At 48.6% G+C, this 18,943-nt stretch overlaps 1 protein-coding gene across 5 annotated transcripts in view; it reads left to right on the top strand.

Moving 5' to 3' along the window:
- The window catches only part of EXD3 (exonuclease 3'-5' domain containing 3), a 260,922-nt gene that overhangs the window by 122,224 nt on the left and 119,755 nt on the right, over nucleotides 1-18,943 (top strand). For 4 of the 5 annotated variants that reach the window (XM_066201028.1, XM_066201025.1, XM_066201026.1 and 1 more), the window contains 8 exons: nucleotides 852-990; nucleotides 1,328-1,541; nucleotides 2,519-2,628; nucleotides 3,746-3,941; nucleotides 5,057-5,223; nucleotides 7,372-7,542; nucleotides 15,093-15,146; nucleotides 17,199-17,330. In XM_066201028.1, the coding sequence (XP_066057125.1) occupies nucleotides 852-990; nucleotides 1,328-1,541; nucleotides 2,519-2,628; nucleotides 3,746-3,941; nucleotides 5,057-5,223; nucleotides 7,372-7,542; nucleotides 15,093-15,146; nucleotides 17,199-17,330 (1,183 nt within the window). Of the gene's footprint in view, nucleotides 1-851; nucleotides 991-1,327; nucleotides 1,542-2,518; nucleotides 2,629-3,745; nucleotides 3,942-5,056; nucleotides 5,224-7,371; nucleotides 7,543-15,092; nucleotides 15,147-17,198; nucleotides 17,331-17,454; nucleotides 17,867-18,943 lie in introns of those variants that run through there. The other variant, XM_066201029.1, reaches the window with a different exon arrangement.

Below are 18,943 nucleotides of genomic sequence, written 5' to 3'. Positions count from 1 at the left end.
TGCTGAAGCTGCCATCCTCCTCCTCCTCCTCCCTCCTGAAGCCACAGCAGCTGCCAGTTGGGAGCCAGGAGGTTTTTCCATGAGGGAAAAGCCCTCAAAACACAAACTGGTGTGTGGCTGAGCCACAGACTGTGCATCCAGAGATAAAACCCATCACTACATCTCTGTGCTGTGGGAATCCCGTGCTGTGGAGGGAAGGCAGGTGATGGTGTGCTCTGCCTTGTGTGAGGAGCTGGGACAGATGAATAAACCCCTTTGTACAGCAGTTTACTCATCCAGTCATGATACCTGCTGTGGTAGCTGCTATAAGTCAGCAGAGCCATGGAACCTCATAAAACAGTCTGGCTGCCCTGTCTGTTGAGTAACACGGCCACAGGTTCCCAGAGGGAGTTCACACTGCACACAACAAGGTGGCACCAGCATATAAATGACATCACCTGGCTCTGGTCACAGCACATGAGGCTCCTGAGCTTTGCAGGTGAGAATATTCCTGGAGACCTGAGGCTGCACACCTTCATTAAATATTTTACACAAATATTGACTTCCCCATGCACACAAACCCACAGGAAAGAGTGTTTGTGCAGCCTCCCAAACATAAGGTTACTAATAGTTTCCCAAATAATGAACCATTTCAAGTCTCTGTGGGAAGGAGACTATCCAGAAATGTGTGATCTGTCCAAGGGAGCTGTATCTTTTTGATTAGTTTCTTTTCTCTGAGAAAGAGCTGAGTGTCATGGGTAAAGAGAGGGTCAGGATGAAATAAGGGGAGTAAAACTTATCCCTCTTGCTCCAATCCAGGATTTCCTCCTGGCTTTGCTTGCCTTCAAACAGTTGCATCTGATTCTGTGCAGGGTAGAAGAGGTCAGAAAAGCAGATAATTATGAGTCCAGTAAGAAGAAGGACTATTACCAGCTTCCCATTCCACGGGAAAATATTCACTTTCTGCAGACATGGGAGGAGACACTGCAGTGCTGGGAGAAGGTGCTGCAGGTGAGTGTTACCTGGGGTTGGCCTGGTGGGGTCAGGGAGCTGCAACTCCATGTCAGGCTGAGACAGAGCTGGATGTGGCCATTGCCACCTACTGCCTACCTCCCCAAGCCAAGAACAGCTGTTCCTTTAGACTGGTCTGGTTTCAGGAAGATGTTAGGAATTGTGCCAGGGAAGATTCCCATGGGTGACACAGGTGCTGTGAGAGTTCCCTGGGTCTGTGGCATTTTGCACAAAGAGCTGCAGGTACTGGGAAGGAAATGCTCATGCCCTGGACAGACTCTCCTTGCTCCTTTCGAGCACAGGCAGTCTCTGGGTGCAGTAAGTGTCTGTGTTGCAGCCTGGGCAGGTCGTTGGCGTGGACATGGAGTGGAAGCCTTCCTTTGGCATGGTGGGGAAGCCCCGTGTCGCCCTCCTGCAACTTGCACTGAAGGGTGAGGTGTTCCTGTTGGACCTGCCACGGCTCCTCGAGCAAGCTGAGGCTGAGGGGGAGAAGGAGAAGCTTCCTCGTTTCATCCAGATGCTCTATTCAGATGCAGCCATCACTAAACTAGGTAACACCCCTCTTTCCTCCCCACCTCGGGGCTTCACACAACCTTTGGACACAGTCATCTTTGTCATTCCTAGATCCTCTTGGTGTTGTCATTCCCTAAAGCCACTTGCCATGGAACCAGCTTTTGTAGCCCTGAGTGTTCAGGCACTGCCAGGCCAGGAGGCAGTGACTAGTGTAACTGGGAATGATAGAAACACAGGATCAGGGAACCACAGAAAATCCTGAGCTGGAAGACACCCACAGGGATCATCCAGCCCAACCCCTGTCCCTGCACAGACCCCCCAACAATCCCACCCTGGGCATCCCTGGCAGCGCTGTCCAAAGGCTCCTGGAGCTCTGGCAGCCTCGGGGCCGTGCCCATTCCCTGGGGAGCCTGGGCAGTGCCCAGCACCCTCTGGGGGAAGAACCTTTCCCTGATCTCCAGCCTGACTCTCCCCTGACACAGGTCTATGCCATTATGTCTCCCCATTTCAGGTCAGATCCAAGATTCCTCATTTAACTTGCACTCTCAAACTTGGGATTGTCCTAGCTCTGTAATAATCACCAACACCCACCCAGCCTTCAGTGGTTCAGGTAATTCTGGTGGGCAGAGCTGTCTGGGTGTGCTGTCCCTATCCCAGAGCTGCTGGACTGGACCCCAGAGATCTCTGAATTACCATGCTTGGTTTTTGGAGGCTTTTATCAGGAACTGCTAAACCTGGATTTCAAGGGCAAATTCACAAATATGTTTCCCAGTTTTAAGTAAGTTGATCTTAAACTCAGCACTTTTCATCCACCTATCTTCTCCCTTGATCTGCAAGAGTGTCTCTTGGGAACAGAAGAGGCAGGAGCTAGTCTTGTTCCCTGTTTGAACAGTCTTCCTACCAATGCTTGTAAATATTTTGTCAGCACTTTGACTCTGAACTAGAAGAAGCTGCAGTGCATTAACCATAATTTGAGTTTTCCTACCTGTGTGATTTGGGCTTTTTTTGTCTCCAGGTTATGGGATGTCTGGAGACCTCAGCAGCCTTGTAGCCACATGTTCTGCTCTGAAAGACACAGAGAAGCAAATGCAAGGTGTAGTGGATCTTCTTGCAGTGGACAAACAAGTAAGGATAAACACAAGGACATGTGGAAAATGGTGTCTCCTGCATTTGCTGGTGGATAACTGTCCTGAATTCACTGCACTGTCTGTTTGCATTCTGGATTGGCAAGGAGATTGCTGCATTAGTAAAGACACCATTTCCTCCAGAGGGTTTGAGGTGTTGGGATTCTGTAGAGGAAGACAGAAGTATTTTGTTTTCATCAACTATAAAGTTAAAGCTTATGATATTGACAGCTTTTTCATAGCCTTTATAGAAGCTGTGAAAAGCTCTTGGAGACCCAGCTCCATCCAGCCAGGACAAGGTTTCTGAGCACAAGTTATACTTAGGAATTCCTTGTAGAAATTCTGCTACTCCAAGGCCATGCATTATTGAAGCAGATATGATGGAGTTAATGATTTGTACAGACCTCTGATGTTCCTAGGAGGGCTGCTGGTGGGTTCAGCACAGGAATTTCTGGTTAGCTGAAGCACAGCTGTCCCTGGGTTTGCACACAGGGGCTTTCAGCAGTCTGCAAAAATACTCAGCACAACCATTTTAATGAGCAAAATGTACAGAGTGGGTTTGAGGCTGTGGGTTGAGGTGAAGCAGATCTTTGGGATTGATTGCCTAACCTGGGAAGTGCTGCAGGGGCTGACATAGCTGCCAACAGCCACTGCCTCAGTTTAAACTGAGAAATGGCATCTGCAGGGAGGGCTGCTGCCCAGGATGTCATTGGAATGCCTTTTCCCAGCAGGACTAGGAGGCGAAAGGTGCTGAACTGGCACTGCTGGTCCTTTATTGAGTGGATGCCCAGCAGCCTCTAGCATGGTGCACACCCTACAGACCCCTAAGGAGCCTCATCCTCGTCCTGCTGCTCGGGTGCAGGGCCGTACAAGAATACTATTTTTTCCCCTTCCTTGGCTATGGAAGAGATTTCTCGCCAGCAAGTGTGTTTGTTTAACAAATAACCCGATGCCGTGTTTATCTCGTGCCATCCCAGCCCTTGTCTGAGGGCTGGGGTTCAATGTGCCAGGCATGAGATGGATGTGATAGGGCTGTGCCTGGCCCCATCAGCTGGAACAGGAGGTGGCTTGGGAGCTGCTTCATAACCAGGTGGTTTCTATCTTTTTGTTTCCATCAGCTGCAGTGGGGGAAGGACAGCCGGAAGGTCGATGGACTGTCGCCGGAGCACAGCCACAAGGAGAAAGGGGTCAGGCAGCCGGAGAAGGGGCTCAGCCTCCTGGTGCAGCATGTGCTGGGGAAGCCTCTGGATAAAAGAGAGCAGCTGTCAAACTGGGAGAAGCGGCCGCTAAGAGAGGAGCAGATCGTCTATGCAGGTCTGGCCCTGGCTGGGTGCTGCAGATGCCCAGGGCAGGCTGTGTTTGGCTGCTCTTTCCCCAGGAAAGTCGTTAAGTAGCAGAGGAAGAAAATGGCTTTGCAGATTAGTTCCTGTTCAGAGGAGTCAGCACATGTTTTGTTTGTCCTTTTGAGGAAATGACTTTAATGGTTGAAGTTTAAACTGTCCAGTGATTCATTATTTCCCTTATGAAGGAATTCCTGTGCTTTGCAGATTTTGTCTGATAAAACATCACCTCAGTGGAAACTCCTCTCAGTAACTGAAAGGAAGAAAGTCCACTTCCTTCTGCCTCATTTCACAGCCTTCCTGGGAAAGAAATGCTGTGCTCATTTGTTGCAGTGAGGTGCCTGTTAGAACTGGGTTTGAAATGGGCAGATGTGGTGTCAGAAACTGCAGCACAGACTCGGAGCTGTTGGAGGGACCCATAGAGTTTATTGCTGATTATCCCAGAGTCAGAAGTCTGGGTCTAAATCTTCTTGGTGCATCAAAGGACAGTCTGCTGATGCAAACCAGCCCTTTGTTAAATTCAACTATCCTTGAAGCTGACACAGTTCCCACAAAAGTTAATCACTGGGACTTGTCAGACTGGCTGGGAGAGTTCTCCCGTTGCCGTTGCAGGGAGCAGCAGCACAGGGCAGTTAGTGTGGGCAAGTGATTGCAAACAGCTTGGGCAGTACCTGCTCAGATATTGCATTTCCTGAGGAAGTTCCCTTCCCGTCAAGAGGTGTGATAAGGAGCTGTGGGCAGGCTTGGGGACAGTATTCCTTCCTGTGAGGAACAGGGGCTGCCTGGAGCTACCTGGTGGTGGTTGGAAGAGCCACAGTGCAATTTGCATTGACTTACTGGGTTAGAATGGAGATGGGAGAGCCTGTCTTTATGGGAGCTCCTGCCTTGACCCCCTGTGACTGTGGGTTCAGCTGTGATGCTCAGCGAGTCAGTTCTGGAGCTGAGGGTATGACCTGGGGGAGTTGCAGCTTCACAGTTGTTCACAGTGGCTTTTACAAAGGTGGGGGCTCTTCCTTGCCTCAGGAAAACCTCTGGTTTACTTTTGAATGAGTCTCATGTGAGCTGAGGCTCACGTTCTCTTCCCTGCAGCTTCAGATGCCTACTGCTTGCTGGAGATCTACGAGAGACTCTGCAAGGACCCCGAGAGCTTTGGTCTGGGTTCAGACCTGACAGAAAGTCTGGTGGGAAAACAGAGCAAAAAACCCAGGGCAAAGAAGCAGCTGAATAAACAAGAAGCACCACCACCTTCTGGACAGGTTTGTAAACATCTTCAAAGAGCTGCTTGTTGCACAAGACCCCTGCAAATCACCGGCTGCTGCTCTCAGTCACACCATTCGCTGTGCATGGCTGTTCCCAGGGCTCTTGCAGCAAACATCCTTCTCATCCCTCCCTCCGGGACACTGTGCTCTCTCCTTGGCCTGCCTGGGTCCAGCTTTCTCTGCACTTTGAGGTTCACTTGTCTTTGCACAGTGTGGGTGCAGATCTGTGCACAAAGCCCAGTGAGCCTTGCTCATGGAAATGTTCCTTCCACATTTTGGATTTGGATTCTGTGGCCAAGGTTTCAAAACTCTTACTTCCTTACTTTTGTTTTTTACTGAGCTTCCACACCTTGCTTTCACACTCAGAATATCTCCTTTATTGTGTCTGGAGTAGAAGTCTGCAAAGTTAAAAGCAAATGATCCGTCAAAAATGCCTTTCTGCTGAAGGCTTGTCTCTGCTTCCCTGCTCACCACCACATTCCATGAGAGGCCTCTCCCAGAAGTCTGTGCTGTGGCAGAGCCTTAAAACTCCACCAGAGCTGTGTGACTGCTTAAGTACCTTGGAATGTGACTGGTGCCTCTCAGTAATAAAGTTTTACATTTAAAATGGAACCATTCATTGGTTTGAGCACCTTTGGAAACCTTGGCACAAATCCCATTTTGTTACTGCCTGAGGAGACATACCATGTGCATCTGTGTATCCTGAAGTGCCCTAAGTGTGTGTGGAGCTCCTGATGTCAGTGCCCCCTTCCATGGCTGGGCTGAGATGCTGCTGACTGTGTCCACCTGTGTGTAAATGTGCAGCATCTACTGGCCTTCAGCAGGCAGGGAAACACAGAGCTGCTCTCTGAGCACTGTGTTCATGGGAATGTTGTGTGTTACAGCTGAGCTGGATGGCTGCTGCAGAGGTGGGAAAAGTGAGCACTTCAGGCTTCAATCACCTTGGAAACCCACGTGTCATCTTTGTGTTCTGTACAGTCAGATTCATCAGCTGAGAGGCAGTTGGTAAAACCTGGACTGGGACACCAAAAAAAGCAGACTTCTCCTGACTGCACCCTGCAGGACTCCGGACTCTCTTTCCCAGTGCTTCCTGCTCCACTATCTGAAGTGGGGCTAATGACTATTCTCCTTTATAAGCTTTTTGCTCTCTGCTGGCATGAAACATGAGAAAAAAGCTCCACTTAACAATGCTGGCCACTGGATAAACACTGGCTGAGAGCCAGCTGGAGTTCCTGCGCATCTGGATCCTGCGGGAGCTGGTGACAGCCCTGTCTGCCCAGTGCTGCAGAGCCCTGGGTGCAGAGACCTGCTGCTGGGAGCGGCAGTATCACACCAGTGTTGCTCCTGGACCTTAGTTGGTTCCCATGGAGAGCCCAAGTGAAGCTGCCTGGTGTGCCACAGCATTCCCAGCTTGGGGTCAGCTCCTGCAGAGCTGATCTGCAGTGCTGGCTCTCTGCATAGCTGCTGGCTGTGTCCTTCAGTCATCCCAGCTGATTCAAGTTCCTGGAGTCAAAAGCTGGACATTGGAAGTTCCTTAATAACTTCCCTTCTCCATGAATTTAGCTATTGTACTTCTGGGACCCTCCCAGACCAAAGTCCTCCAAGTGCAGGAACTCCCCCAGCAGCAGACATTTGAAATAAAATGAACAGAATTCAGACACTACCTATTTTTAACCTTCCAAAGATAACAGAGTTGACGTGGTTGCCTTGTCTACCTGTTTCTCCCTCTCTCTGTCCCAAATCACAGATTTGGCATGTGTTTATTAATTGCAGACTAATTTATGGGAACAGCAGCCTTGACAATGTTTCTATGACTTCTTGAAGATGAATGTCTGTGCAGAGCACTGAAGGCCAGGCTGGCACTTCTCCCGGGAAAGCCTGCAGGTCCCTGGATCAGGCAGTCAGAGAGAGAATGGTGAATTCAGAATTAGCCCCATCACGTTCTGCCCCCTGCCCAGGTGGTGATGGCAATGTGGAAAGGTTGGGAAGGAGGATCTAGAGGTGCTACAGAGTATGGGGCAGTGGTGACACGGGTGGAAGGAGGCAGTTGGATGTGCTGTGGTGGGTGAATGAACACAGGGAGGACAAACACAAATGTACTGAGAATCAGACTTCTGTTCCTTATGGTCTCCTGCCTTTCTCTAGGAATGCCAAGGACCCAGAACAGAGCCCTCATGCCCCCCTGCCCCCATCTCCCCCCAGGAGTTCAGTGTGGTCTGTGACAACATGCTGCAGGGCCTGGGGCGCTACCTGCGCTGCCTGGGTGTGGATGTCCGGCTCCTGGACAATGAAGATGACCACAGGAAAGCTGCTGAGGTGAGTTCACAGCTTCCATCTCCAAGGGGGTGTGATGGGGCTTACTAGGAAGCTGCACTGGTTCTCTGGCTTCAGGAGCTGCCCCGTTGGTGTCTCCTTCCATCCCTGTACTGAGTCCCAGCTCTTTGGGTTACCCCGAGCTCTGGCAGCTGGAATCAACTGGTCCCGGCAGTGGTGTATGGCCTTGGTTCTGCACTTCCAGGAGAGAGGAGAGGAGCAGAGACAGCTGTGATCTCACTCTTACATGTGTCTGTGTCATTGGGAGCTGGGGTAGCTCAAGTCGTGAGAAGAACACAGGTGGAGGGTAAAGATCATAGAATCACAGAATGGTTTGGTTTGGCTTGGAAGGGACCTTAAAGATCATCTCCAACTCCCAAAGATGTGACCAAGTGTCTTTGGAGAGGCTGTTTGCATCAAGACAAAAGTCAGTGAAAGGAGCCAACATTCACTCAGATTTCTGATGCACTTCAGTTTGGGCTTACAGGGAAGGTATTTGTCTGCTGTGTGTCTAGGTCAGTGGGGTAGAACCATAATCCAAAGATGGCTCTTCAATACAGAAGGGAGAATGTCCTTAATCAATGGCCATGTAACGTCCTGGCTGGTCTTGTGAGGTGACTCAAAGGTGATCAGCCACAACTTGCAGTGATTTTTCGGAAAGGAAGAGGGAACAATGAGTATTGCTCATTGGGAGTTCTGGGAGCTCAGGGCTCCCATAACAACTCTGCCCCTCTGCCCACCAGATGAGAGACAAATGCTGCTTCATTTCAGACATATTTCTGCTATCCCAGGAGTGCAGATCACAGAATCACAGGATTCCCTGAGCTGGAAAGGACCCACAAGGATCACTGAGAACAGTTTCTGTCCCTGCACAGACCCCCCAACAATCCCACCCTGGGCATCCCTGGCAGCGCTGTCCAAAGGCTCCTGGAGCTCTGGCAGCCTCGGGGCTGTGCCCATTCCCTGGGGAGCCTGGGCAGTGCCCAGCACCCTCTGGGGGAAGAATCTTTCCCTGCTCTGCAGCCTGAGCCTGCCCTGGCGCAGTTTGAGGCCATTCCCTCAGGTCCTGTCCCTGGTTGAAGAGAGCAGAGATCAGTGTCTCCCCCTCCTTTTCACCTCACCAGGAAGTTGTAGGTGCAATGAGGTCTCCCCTCAGTCTCCTTTCCTCCAGGCTGAACAGAAGTGTCCTCAGCCATTTCTCATACAGCTTCCCCTCAAGGCCCTTCACCATCTTCTTTGCCCTCCTTTGGACACTCTCTAATGGCCTAATATCTTTCTTATATTGTGGTGCCCAAAACTGCCCTCAGAGCTCGAGGTGAGGCCACCCCAGCCCAGAGCAGAGCGGGACAGCCTTGACCAGCCTGTGATGCTGGGCCTGATGCCCCCAGGACATACATGTCCCTCCTGGCTCCAGGGCACAGCTGGCTCACATTCAACTTTCTGTCAACCAGGACCCCCAGGTCTCCTCCTGTGGTGCTGCTCTCCAGCATCTCATTCCCCAGTTTGTTTGTATATCCAGGGCGGCCCCATCCCAAGTGCAGAGTCTGGCATTTTTCCTTGTTGAACTTCATTGAGTTGGTGATTGTCTAGCTCTCTGATTTGTCCAGGTCTCCCAGAGGGCCTCCCTGCCTTTGAGGGAGTCAACAGATATCCAGCCCACACAGTGTGTGCTATCAAATATGCATGGATCACCCGGCCTGGTGTGCAGGATGTTTCCTCTTCAGATGTCTGCTTGGCCTGAATCCGGGGCAGGCTCTAACTTCTGCAGAAATAATTAATATCTCCTCCCTGCCAAACTTGCACAAGTTATTTAAACAAACTGGTTCTCAGTGCCTCCCCGAGCCCTGTATCCACTTCTCATCCCCATCCCTTATCGTGCCGTGGACAGGATGTTTGACATTGCTTTCTCTATAGTGACCGGACAAACTTCCTTTCACTATCAAAAGCCCTTGGAGTGTTACTGTATTGCAGAGGCTTTGATCTGGGCTTGAATAATCAAAGATAAAAATAGACTCCTCCCACCCTGTTTTATATCTGGCTGGTCCTGATTGAATCAAAGTTGAATGTTGCCCACCCTACGCCCAAAAACTTGGGAATGTTATTGCAAAGGCCAGCAGAGGGTTTGGATCCTGGTCACTAAGTACAAGACAGATGGTTTGGGTGTTGTCCCAGCACAGTCTCAAGTTGGTGTCTAGGAACACCTACGAGTGTACAGCATTAGTGTTTGCTCTTCATTAAAGTCTTTTCACTCAAATGATTTATCATACTACATTCCTACTTGTGCCAAGAACTCCTGCAACACGTGGCATTTCCTCCTTATTGTTCTCATTTCTTTTCTTCATTAAAGTAGCTTCAAGGGTTGGTGGGCAGATGGGTCTGGTCCTTCACCGTCTGTTATTTGGAATCAAGCTTAAAAGCCTGAGAACTTCCTCCGCCGTGCTTGGTCAGTTATGGATTTTATTTATTTTTTTGTTTAGGCTAGCACATGTGGCAGGAATTGGTTTGGCAACCCCCATTCCCTTGTCCTGTGTTTTGCTTCACGTTGTGCTGTTGTTATTGACTAAATATTTTATCTTGGACTTGTCATGGTGAGGTTATCATGCCGGATCTGCAGAGGTGTGAGAGCAGGGCCTCTGGCACTATGATCCACTGGATACCCTCTGGCTGACCAGATTTAGTGGTGGAGTTGGCAGTGCTGGGTGAGTGGTTGGACTTGATGACCTGGGAGGTGTTTCCCAGCCTTAATGAATCTGTGATTCTGTGGTTCTGTTTATCTGCGGTGAGATGCTACCAGCTTGCAGTCTGTGATTTAATGGTGCCATTTAATTAGGAGTTGACTGGAGAAATGACAGATTAAAGTTGCCTGTCATAAGTGCAGGTACAGAAAATCTTTAAAAATGGAAAAACAGCGGAAATTCATACTGAAGATGTCTCTGGTTAAACCTGTCCTCGTGTGAAAAGCAAAGAACTCACAGGCTGTCCTTACAGAAGCATGTTACCTCCTGTCCATGAACAGCAGCCTCTCAGAAGGGCAGTGGGGGTGGTTTTATTAAGCCCTCTCACTTGGTGCTGTGGCCATGCTGGTTTTCCCGTATTACCTTGCTGTCCTACCTGCTGTAGCACGTGCACACACCTGTGTGGCACAGCAGGTCTGCAGCTGGAGGTGGAATTAGTTCCAGATGTGCTGGACAAGCTTGTTTACCTGACATTATTTGCAGCCCGTGCACTAAGAGCTGGTGGGGACCCACCATGCGCTGTCCCCAACGTGTCCTTGTCCGACAGCACTGCTCAGTCCTGCACCTTGGCCAGGACCTTTGCAGGACTTTGGACAGTGGCCCAGACTGGCCCAAGCCTCGCTGCTGTGTGGCCTCTCTGAAGAAGGGCTGTGTCCATCCAGCCATTCCTCCTCAGGGACTCTGACTCCAGCTCCAGGCAATCCATGGGGTAGAGAATGTAGAGATTCCATCTCTGGGATGCAGCAGGTTTTGTGTGTGCGGGTGCTGGTTTTGGGTGATTCACCCCTTGCCTTTGCACTTATTCCTATAAGCAACATGTTATTTGCAATTAATACAAGTTTCTTTACTTAAAATTGTGCCCTGTGCCTGTTGTGTTGCTACCCAGGTCTTTCATGCCCCATCCCTGGAAAATTCCAGGTCAGGTTGGATGGAGGCTCTGAGCATCCTGACCTAGTTGAAGATGTCCCTGCACACTGCAGAGGAGCTGGAACAAGATCAGCTTTTAAAGATCCATTCTAAACCAAACTATTCTGTGATTCCATCTTGTCTTCTCTTTGCAGAGAATCTTAAACCTGTCTTTTGAGTTTTCTAGGTAACTGGAAGGAGATGAAAAAGTGGATGTTGCTATTTTTTTTTGCAATTTTGCAGAATCAGGCAAAGCAGTGGGATCCTTCTCATACCAACCTTACAGGATCACCCAGCAGCCTGAGGGACTGCAGTAGATCCTGCAATGTTGTACCTCAGGGGCAGAGCAAAAGTTTTGAAGAAAATGTTGGTAGTCTCTTAGGTTTCTAATAAGAGACCCAGTGGAATCTCAAACCAACCCAGAACTCAACTGAAGCAGCTTTATTTTGTTTTTTTTTAATGGACTTTGCTCTTAGTCTTCAAAATCATCCTCATCTCTAAAGATAATCTGATGCTAAGGCAAACCTAGTATCTTTTGAAGTATGCTAATAACCAGAAGGCAGGTAAAACTGGCTTCCTGAGGCTCCCATGCTGTGGAAGATTCCCTTGCAAGGTTACACCTACACTCCAAACCTCCAGGTGAACCAGTGAGTCGCAGAGGAGGACCAGGCTGGATGGATCTCAGGAGCCAGACAGAGCATTGTGCACCCAGATCTAAATTGCCCTAGACTGATTTGGAGCCAGGTCACACAAAGGGGATTTTAATCCTGCAGTGAGCAGATCTTCACCTAATGGGGCAATCTAATCTTGGATCTTGTCTCAGCTTTGAGTGACTTTTTCCATATTTTTGATGTAGATGGCATTCTCCAGGTTTGCTAGTCTTTTTAGTCTAGTGGGGAGCTAAATTCACAGATGGCAGATGAAGAGCTGTGTTGCGTTTAAGAGCAAGACTTGGCTTTTGATGTTTGGTCAGCAGGAGGAGAAGGTTTTTCATTGGAGACCTTGATACAAATGGGTCTGCACAGAGAAACAAAACTGGGTGGATGGTTTTGGTGTGACACTTAAGGCCATGTTACAAAACCCTGTGATAATTCTGTGCAATTTATACTTTTCAGGAATGCTGAAGAGGAGTTTACGTTGCAATACTGGGAGGGCTGGACTGAGGGTGCTCAGAGCTGTTAAGCCCTTGGTTTACTGTCTATTTTAAAAAAGAGCCTGGGGTTACAGGGAGGGGCTCTGGGTTTGGACTGGGTTTTGTGATCCCCTTCTCTAGTAGATCCTTGTCTGGGAGCTTTCCCAGCACAAATCCTTGGGCAGACACTTTCTGTCCACTCCCTTTTGATCTGAAGCGGGGCTTTGCTGGCCCAGGCTCAGGATCACTGCAAGGGGAACACAGCTTTTCCTGGACTGCAGTTTGGCTCTTCAAGGACGTGTGGCATTGCCCAACATGTGTCTTGCACAGACCTGGCAAAGTTTTACTTACAAATCCACAGCTTTGTGCTGCTGTTTTTTGGAACCTCCTTTGGCCTTGGTTCAGGACGCTTTAGGTTGTCATGAATTATCCTGCTGCTGGTGCTGGCTTGGAAAAAACGGGGCTCTCTCTCTGCCCTCTCTTCTTAGTCGTTGCCCTTCTAAGGTCTCTCTGACAGTAATTCCTGTGGGTTCATTCATTTCTGCAGGATGGAAGTTGGCTGAACAGACAGGCACGTTAAGGGCTAATCAGCAGTACCAACAGATTAGGGAGTGCCTTCTATCCAGAAGGTCTGAGTCTTTTCCAGAGGAAGTTGATATTATCTTTGTAATAGATTGTGAAACTGAGGCCAGTGCCCTCTCTGCAGCACGTGGGCTGGAGCACAGGTCCCTGACACCCATGCCAAAATGCTGCCTTGGGTGTTCTTTTCCTCTCGTTTGCATCCCTGACCACACATGCCCCCCACGGTCCCAGTGCTGCTTTCCCTTGTTGCTTCTGGAGGAAAAGAAGGAATTGTGCCCTTTTCTCCAGCACGTACCCTCTGGGATCTCAGTCAGATGTGTGCTATCACATGGCTTTTCTGGCTCTGTGTGCTTCTCCTCGTCATTGTTCCAGAGGCAGAAAAACATGTTTGGAAGAGTTATTGAAAGAAAGTTAGTTATTCTCTTTTTTATTTGATGTTCTTTGCCTGTCTCTGCAAAGCCATTTAGATAGGGGGATTTATCAAGCTTGAACTAATTAACCCTGGGTGCAGAAAGTCAGAATGGAGTGTTCAGCTGTGAAATCCTCAGACTTACCCTGAAGCAAATATGAGTCTGGAGGAATTTCACATCCCTTTTCCCTTGTTGGCAAATCCCTGTGGTGACCTTTTGCTGTTGCCTTAGCAGACTTCCCTCACTCATGTGCCACAAGGGTGCTGTGGCGGCTGCTCAGCAGGATAGGGTGTCTGTGCTGCCCCTTCAAGGCTCCTGTTCTTAGAGGTTATTTCTTTATTGAGAGAGAGGGGGTTGGTTTTGAAAGAAATCCAGTAATTTTGCCTGTAGAAAGATGCTTTAGAAGTTGTTGCCAATTGCTTTCTCATTGCAGAGCTTTCAGCCAAAGAGTGACTTCACAACTAAAGGAGAGAAGCAGATACCTGAAAGCTCAGGAAGAGGAAAAAAGGAAAACACAGGTTGTTTAGCTGCCTGCACAGGGCCTTCAGAACCTTCACCCCCTTGTTTCCTGTTGCCATAGGTCCCGTGAATCTTAAGAGAATGACTACCTAAGACAGAGCTTAAAAGTCGTGGTTGGTTTGTCTTGTGTTCCCTGGCTGTGCTTGCTGATTTCTCTCTGGGAAGTGCAGCAGGACTGTGATCCCAGATGTATCTTCCTGCCAAGGGTAGAGAGGGATCCAGGGAGAGCTACTGCACTCTGAACCAGCTGAGAGACCTCCATGACACACATCTGGAGTCTGTGAAAAACATGAGGGCTTCCAACAGAATCCAAGCTAGAGGAGAGAAATAACCTCGTGCCTACTTCAAAGCACTGATCTCGTGTCAGCAGGATCAGAGCTGAGTCCTGGTTCACATGGGAATCCTTGGGAAACCTTCTATTGCTGCAGCCATGAGGCTCTGTCCTTCCTCCAGGAGGGTGAAGGGTGGGAGGGAGGAGGGTCATTCAGTCATATGAAGGAAGGTCAGTCACACTTCCACCCTTGCTCCAGATTTAGTGTCTCCCTTTGGCACTGATCCTTCTGCAGTGTCCCCAGCCCTATGTGAGGGTCAACGGGGCAGGTGATGAGTTCCTTCGTAACTCAGCACAGACCTTCCACTTGAAGGGCCAGATCTCTGACAAAAGCTCAGGATTGCAAAAGCTCAGGATTGCAAGTCAGGAGGTGATGAACTGTACAGGAGATGCAGCCTGGAAAGGTGCATAATTCCTGTGTGTTGGGTTGCCAGGACAATAACACCCTCCTTCTCTAAGGAGCATTTTTTGTAAAGGGTATGAAGTTTGCAGACACCTTTCATGGTACATTTTTTTCTGGAATTTCCTGCTCAGGTTTTTTTTTTACTTTTTCCCCTGTGCAGCAGAACTGTTTCCTTCTTTGTAACCCAGACTGGGGAAATAGAAATAGTCTTAGTTAAGGGAAAAAAATAAAATACTGGTTTTGGATAGGATTGTTTCAAGGTGGAATGGTTCCCTGGGCCATCTGTAGTACAGATGCACCAGCAGCTTGTTCCAGCACGTGGGGAGACGAGGCAGGGATTGGCAGGGAGGGGATGAGGGGTGAGCCATACCTTGAGCTGCTGTTGCTGTCAGGAACTCTTGGCCAGGTGTGGATTGACACTGAGAGAAACACTTGATATCTCCAGTTCGCCTTCTCTCTTCTGTGACTGCAAGTAAGGCTTGAACTCAGTGTAACTTCAGCCCCTGTTCATTTGGATTTTTACTGTTTTTTCCAGATTGCCCGACAGGAAGGAAGAGTCATTTTGACCTCTGGATTCCCATATCAGACTGTGAGTGTTACGAGTTGCTGGCCTGTTTCTGGCACTGATCATTGTGTGGTCTGGGGTGTGCAGGGGAGAGAAGGGGAAAAGTCAGACATGAATACAACAGCTGGCTTGACTTTTTCATGTTTTCTCCACTAAAAGCTACATTTAGGGTCTTCAGAGGTTTGCTGCTCTCAACCACCAAGGCTCAGGGTGTAATGCTTTTTTATACTTATTCTCAGTCCTGCATCAGTGGGGGAGAGAATTTCTCTCCATTGGGGGCGGGGGTGGAAGTCAAGCCAAGCAATCCAGAACAGTGTGTTTCTGTCTGGCCTCACTGGCAGGTGAAAGGCAGCTCAATTCCTGTGCTTTTTATTCCAGAGATTCTTGCTTGCTGGCTAGCTCCACACTGAGAGAGTTTCAGCCCTCAGGGACATTTCTTCAGGCTTGGAAGGGAGAGATTGGAGGGCCCCAAGCATGGATCTGGTGGAAGCTGGAGAGGTTTTGTGTTGTTACAGATAAAGAGAAAAGCCAGAGCAAAGCCCAACCTTGCCCTCAGCACCAGCTGTTCAGAGCTGTTCACAGACACGCTTCAAAATGCAGCGCTGAACCTGCCAAGTCAGTGCTTGCAATGCTGTGATGTCCTGCTGCAGGTCCTTTGCAATTTTTCACTGCACAAAAATCCATTTGGAAGAGTGAAACTGTTCTGGGTGAGCCAGAGTTGTGCTCACGTGAGCCAGGGTACAGGACTTCTTTGTCACAAATTGCCAGTATAAAATCTCCCAGCTACTCAGGCAGCCAGTCAGAATATTTGCAGAATAGGGCTTGCTGATTTCCTGTGGAAAATGTGAGTATGGAATAAAACTCTTCCCGTAATGAGACACTGTGAGGCAAGTGCAGCCACCCTGCAGGTTCCTTGAGCCTACAGCTGGTGGAATAGGGAATTCAGCATCCAGCATTATCTTGTTTGGTAGAAATCTAACTTCAAAGCACTGTGTAGGAATTGCAAAAGGAAAATAACTGCTTCCAGGTAAAATACTACTGGGAAATGTCTCATTCCCTCAGTTCCCTTGCCTTTGGATGCCCTCCACAAGGATGGGATGGCTCTGCCAGGTTCCTTTACTGGTGTGTAGCTGATCCTATGGGTTCTTAGCATGGTCAGGAAGATGTGTCTGGGACTTCTCAGTACTCATTTCCAGATGCAGACTTTTCTGCAGGGTGTGAAACAAACGTTGAGGCACTGCCCCACATCAACCCCTTCAAATTTCTTGGCCATCAAGGAACTCCAGGTGAAACGTTTGTGTCAATAAGGGAGGTTGAATTGGTCACTGGACATTGTTTCCATCATTGTGCTTTGGCACACTCTGTGGAATCTGACCAAGTTTCATCAGAAAGCTGGGACTGAATTCAGTTTCCTTTTGCTGCCCCCCTCAACACCACCTCACCAAATTATGAGTTGACAGGGTTTGGGTATATTCTATAGAATAGAATCATGAAATTGTTAAGGTTGGAAAAGACCTTTAGGATGATCAAGTCCAGCTGTTAACCCAGCACCACCACCATGGTCCCCACTAAATCATGTCTCCAAGTGCCACCTCCAGATTACTCTTGAACGCTTCCAGAGATGACTCCAACACCTCCCCAGACAACTCATTCCAATACTTGACCACCTTTCTGTGAAGAAATGTTCCCTGAAATCCAATCAAACCTCCCTTGGAGGGTCTCGAGGCCATTTCCTCTTGTTCTGTCACTTGTTAGCTGGGAGAAGAGGCCAACCCCCTGGCTGCACCCTCCTGTCAGGGAGCTGGAGAGAGTGAGAAGGTCCCTCCTGAACCTCCCTTTCTCCAGCCTACATGATGTTTCATACACACAAAATCATGCAGTGCTTCAGGAGTCAGAGTCAAGTCCTGTACCCTGCAGCAGTGGCTGTTAGGTTACCAATTGTGGTGCTCAGACCAGAATTCAGACTGTAAACACATACTAAATCCAAGCATTATTCAGAATTCAGACCAAGACAGGAGTATTAGAACAGCCTCACATGTCCTGACGCTTGGCCTCACTGGTGTTTCTGGTTTGCAGCTGCGCTCCCAGGTGGGAGAAGGAAGGTGTTTCTCTGTGAACTGCTCTGAGAAGGCGAAGGAACAGGCGCTGCAGGTGCTGAAGCATTTCAACGTGCAGGTGTCCCTGAGTGACATCTTCAGCCGCTGCCAGGTAGGACGAGGCTGGCTCGAGCCCCGGCTCCCGCTCGCTCACCGCTCCCTGCGCTGCCTCAGTGTTCTGGGCCTTGCACTCAGTGTCTTCTCGGTTCCCAAGAGTTCTGCTTAAACTTTGGCAGCACCTGGCAAAGCTGTGAGGAGTTCTGAGTGCAGTCACGTCCATCACAGTACTGCGGGTCAGTCGGAGGATCATAGGTTCTGCATCTGCAGCTTTGCTAGAAACTTGCCTGTTTTTCTGATTTTTGGTAGTTGGCATGAGTTTTGGCATCAGCTGTCATGGTTAGACTCTCTTTGTTGCTGTGTTCTCTGTCTAGGACACATGCTGTTTTAATTACAAACCGTGTTTAATTATGGTTCTGTGATTCTGTTAACACATAGTTACTTTATTAGGAAGATTTTTTCATAGGACTTTTTTTTTCAGAAGCTATTAGGTTAATTCATGTCCACGCTAGTTGATGACTCCAGATTATGTTTGGCACTGGATATCTGTGGATTGCTGTTAAGAATAAATTTTAATTGTGTTAGCTCAAATCACTCTCTTCCAGTTTCACTCTTGTATTTGTTACAGCAACGCACCAAAACCTATCCCTTCCCAAACTGCAATATAAACCAATAGGGAACTTCAGCATCTCTCACCTTATCAGTGTTTAAAGAGAGAAAAAGAAGCAAGTTGGTTAGAAAATTAGCTTTTTCTTAATGATAAACAAGCCAATGAGTCTGGCTTGATGCCTCATGGCGGAGATCTAGGGTGTCCTAGCCCAGTGGAATTGCACAAAAGGTGTAGGAGCAGACACACCAAAGAGCGTGTCCTGCCCCTCAGTTTATATCTGCTGTCAGAAGTTGAAACTGGATCTGTAACTTAGAGAGCAAATGAGAGTTGTCCAGCTGGGCAGGTTGGCTGTGAGAGGAGACTGACGAAACTCCCTGTGGGTCAGATCCACAGAATAGGGGTTCATCTTACTGCAGGATAAATGGGTAATTCAGCTATGGGATACTGTCTTCAGTCCTGTGGTTTTATTGTCCCAGAACAGATTGCAGTTTTTATACATATATATATATAGTGGCACGCTGGCTTCTTGGCTGTTTTAAACAAACCTTTAAAAAACCTTGTGGATTCTCTAATTCCCTGACATCCCATAAAATAGCACTGTTCCTCCTGATGGTTCTTGAAACACCACAAAAATAAGCACACACACACACACTAAACCATGCTGCAGGAAACTGTTCTCTCTAATAAATGCACAAGACTGTGCAGCAGATGGAAAACTGACCCCTCACCCAGGATCTGGGGTCTGGAACTGGTTAGCTGTATTGGTTTAGTACATGCTGTCTTAGTTTCCAATATAAAAAGGAGTAATCAATCTGGCCAGGAATATATACTAAGTGTTCTCTTACTTCCAGGAGAAATGTCTTCCCAGTAACTTGTGGTGGTGGAGCAGCTGCATGTTTTATACCCCTCAGCATGGGAAGATGCTGATTTGTCAAACTTTTCCCTGTTCTGAATCATATTTACCTTCATTTAAGGCATTGGCATTTTGGAGCTGATTTTGCTCAGCTGTCTCTGCAGACAGCACAAGTTTGGGTGATGTGCTGCTGATGCTCTGGAGA

This window comes from Chamaea fasciata, unplaced genomic scaffold, assembly GCF_029207755.1.
Source record: "Chamaea fasciata isolate MVZ Bird 193981 ecotype frontalis unplaced genomic scaffold, bChaFas1.0.hap1 SCAF_20, whole genome shotgun sequence".
NCBI classification, from domain to species: Eukaryota; Metazoa; Chordata; class Aves; order Passeriformes; family Sylviidae; genus Chamaea; species Chamaea fasciata.
This window is presented reverse-complemented; position numbering and strand designations above follow the sequence as displayed.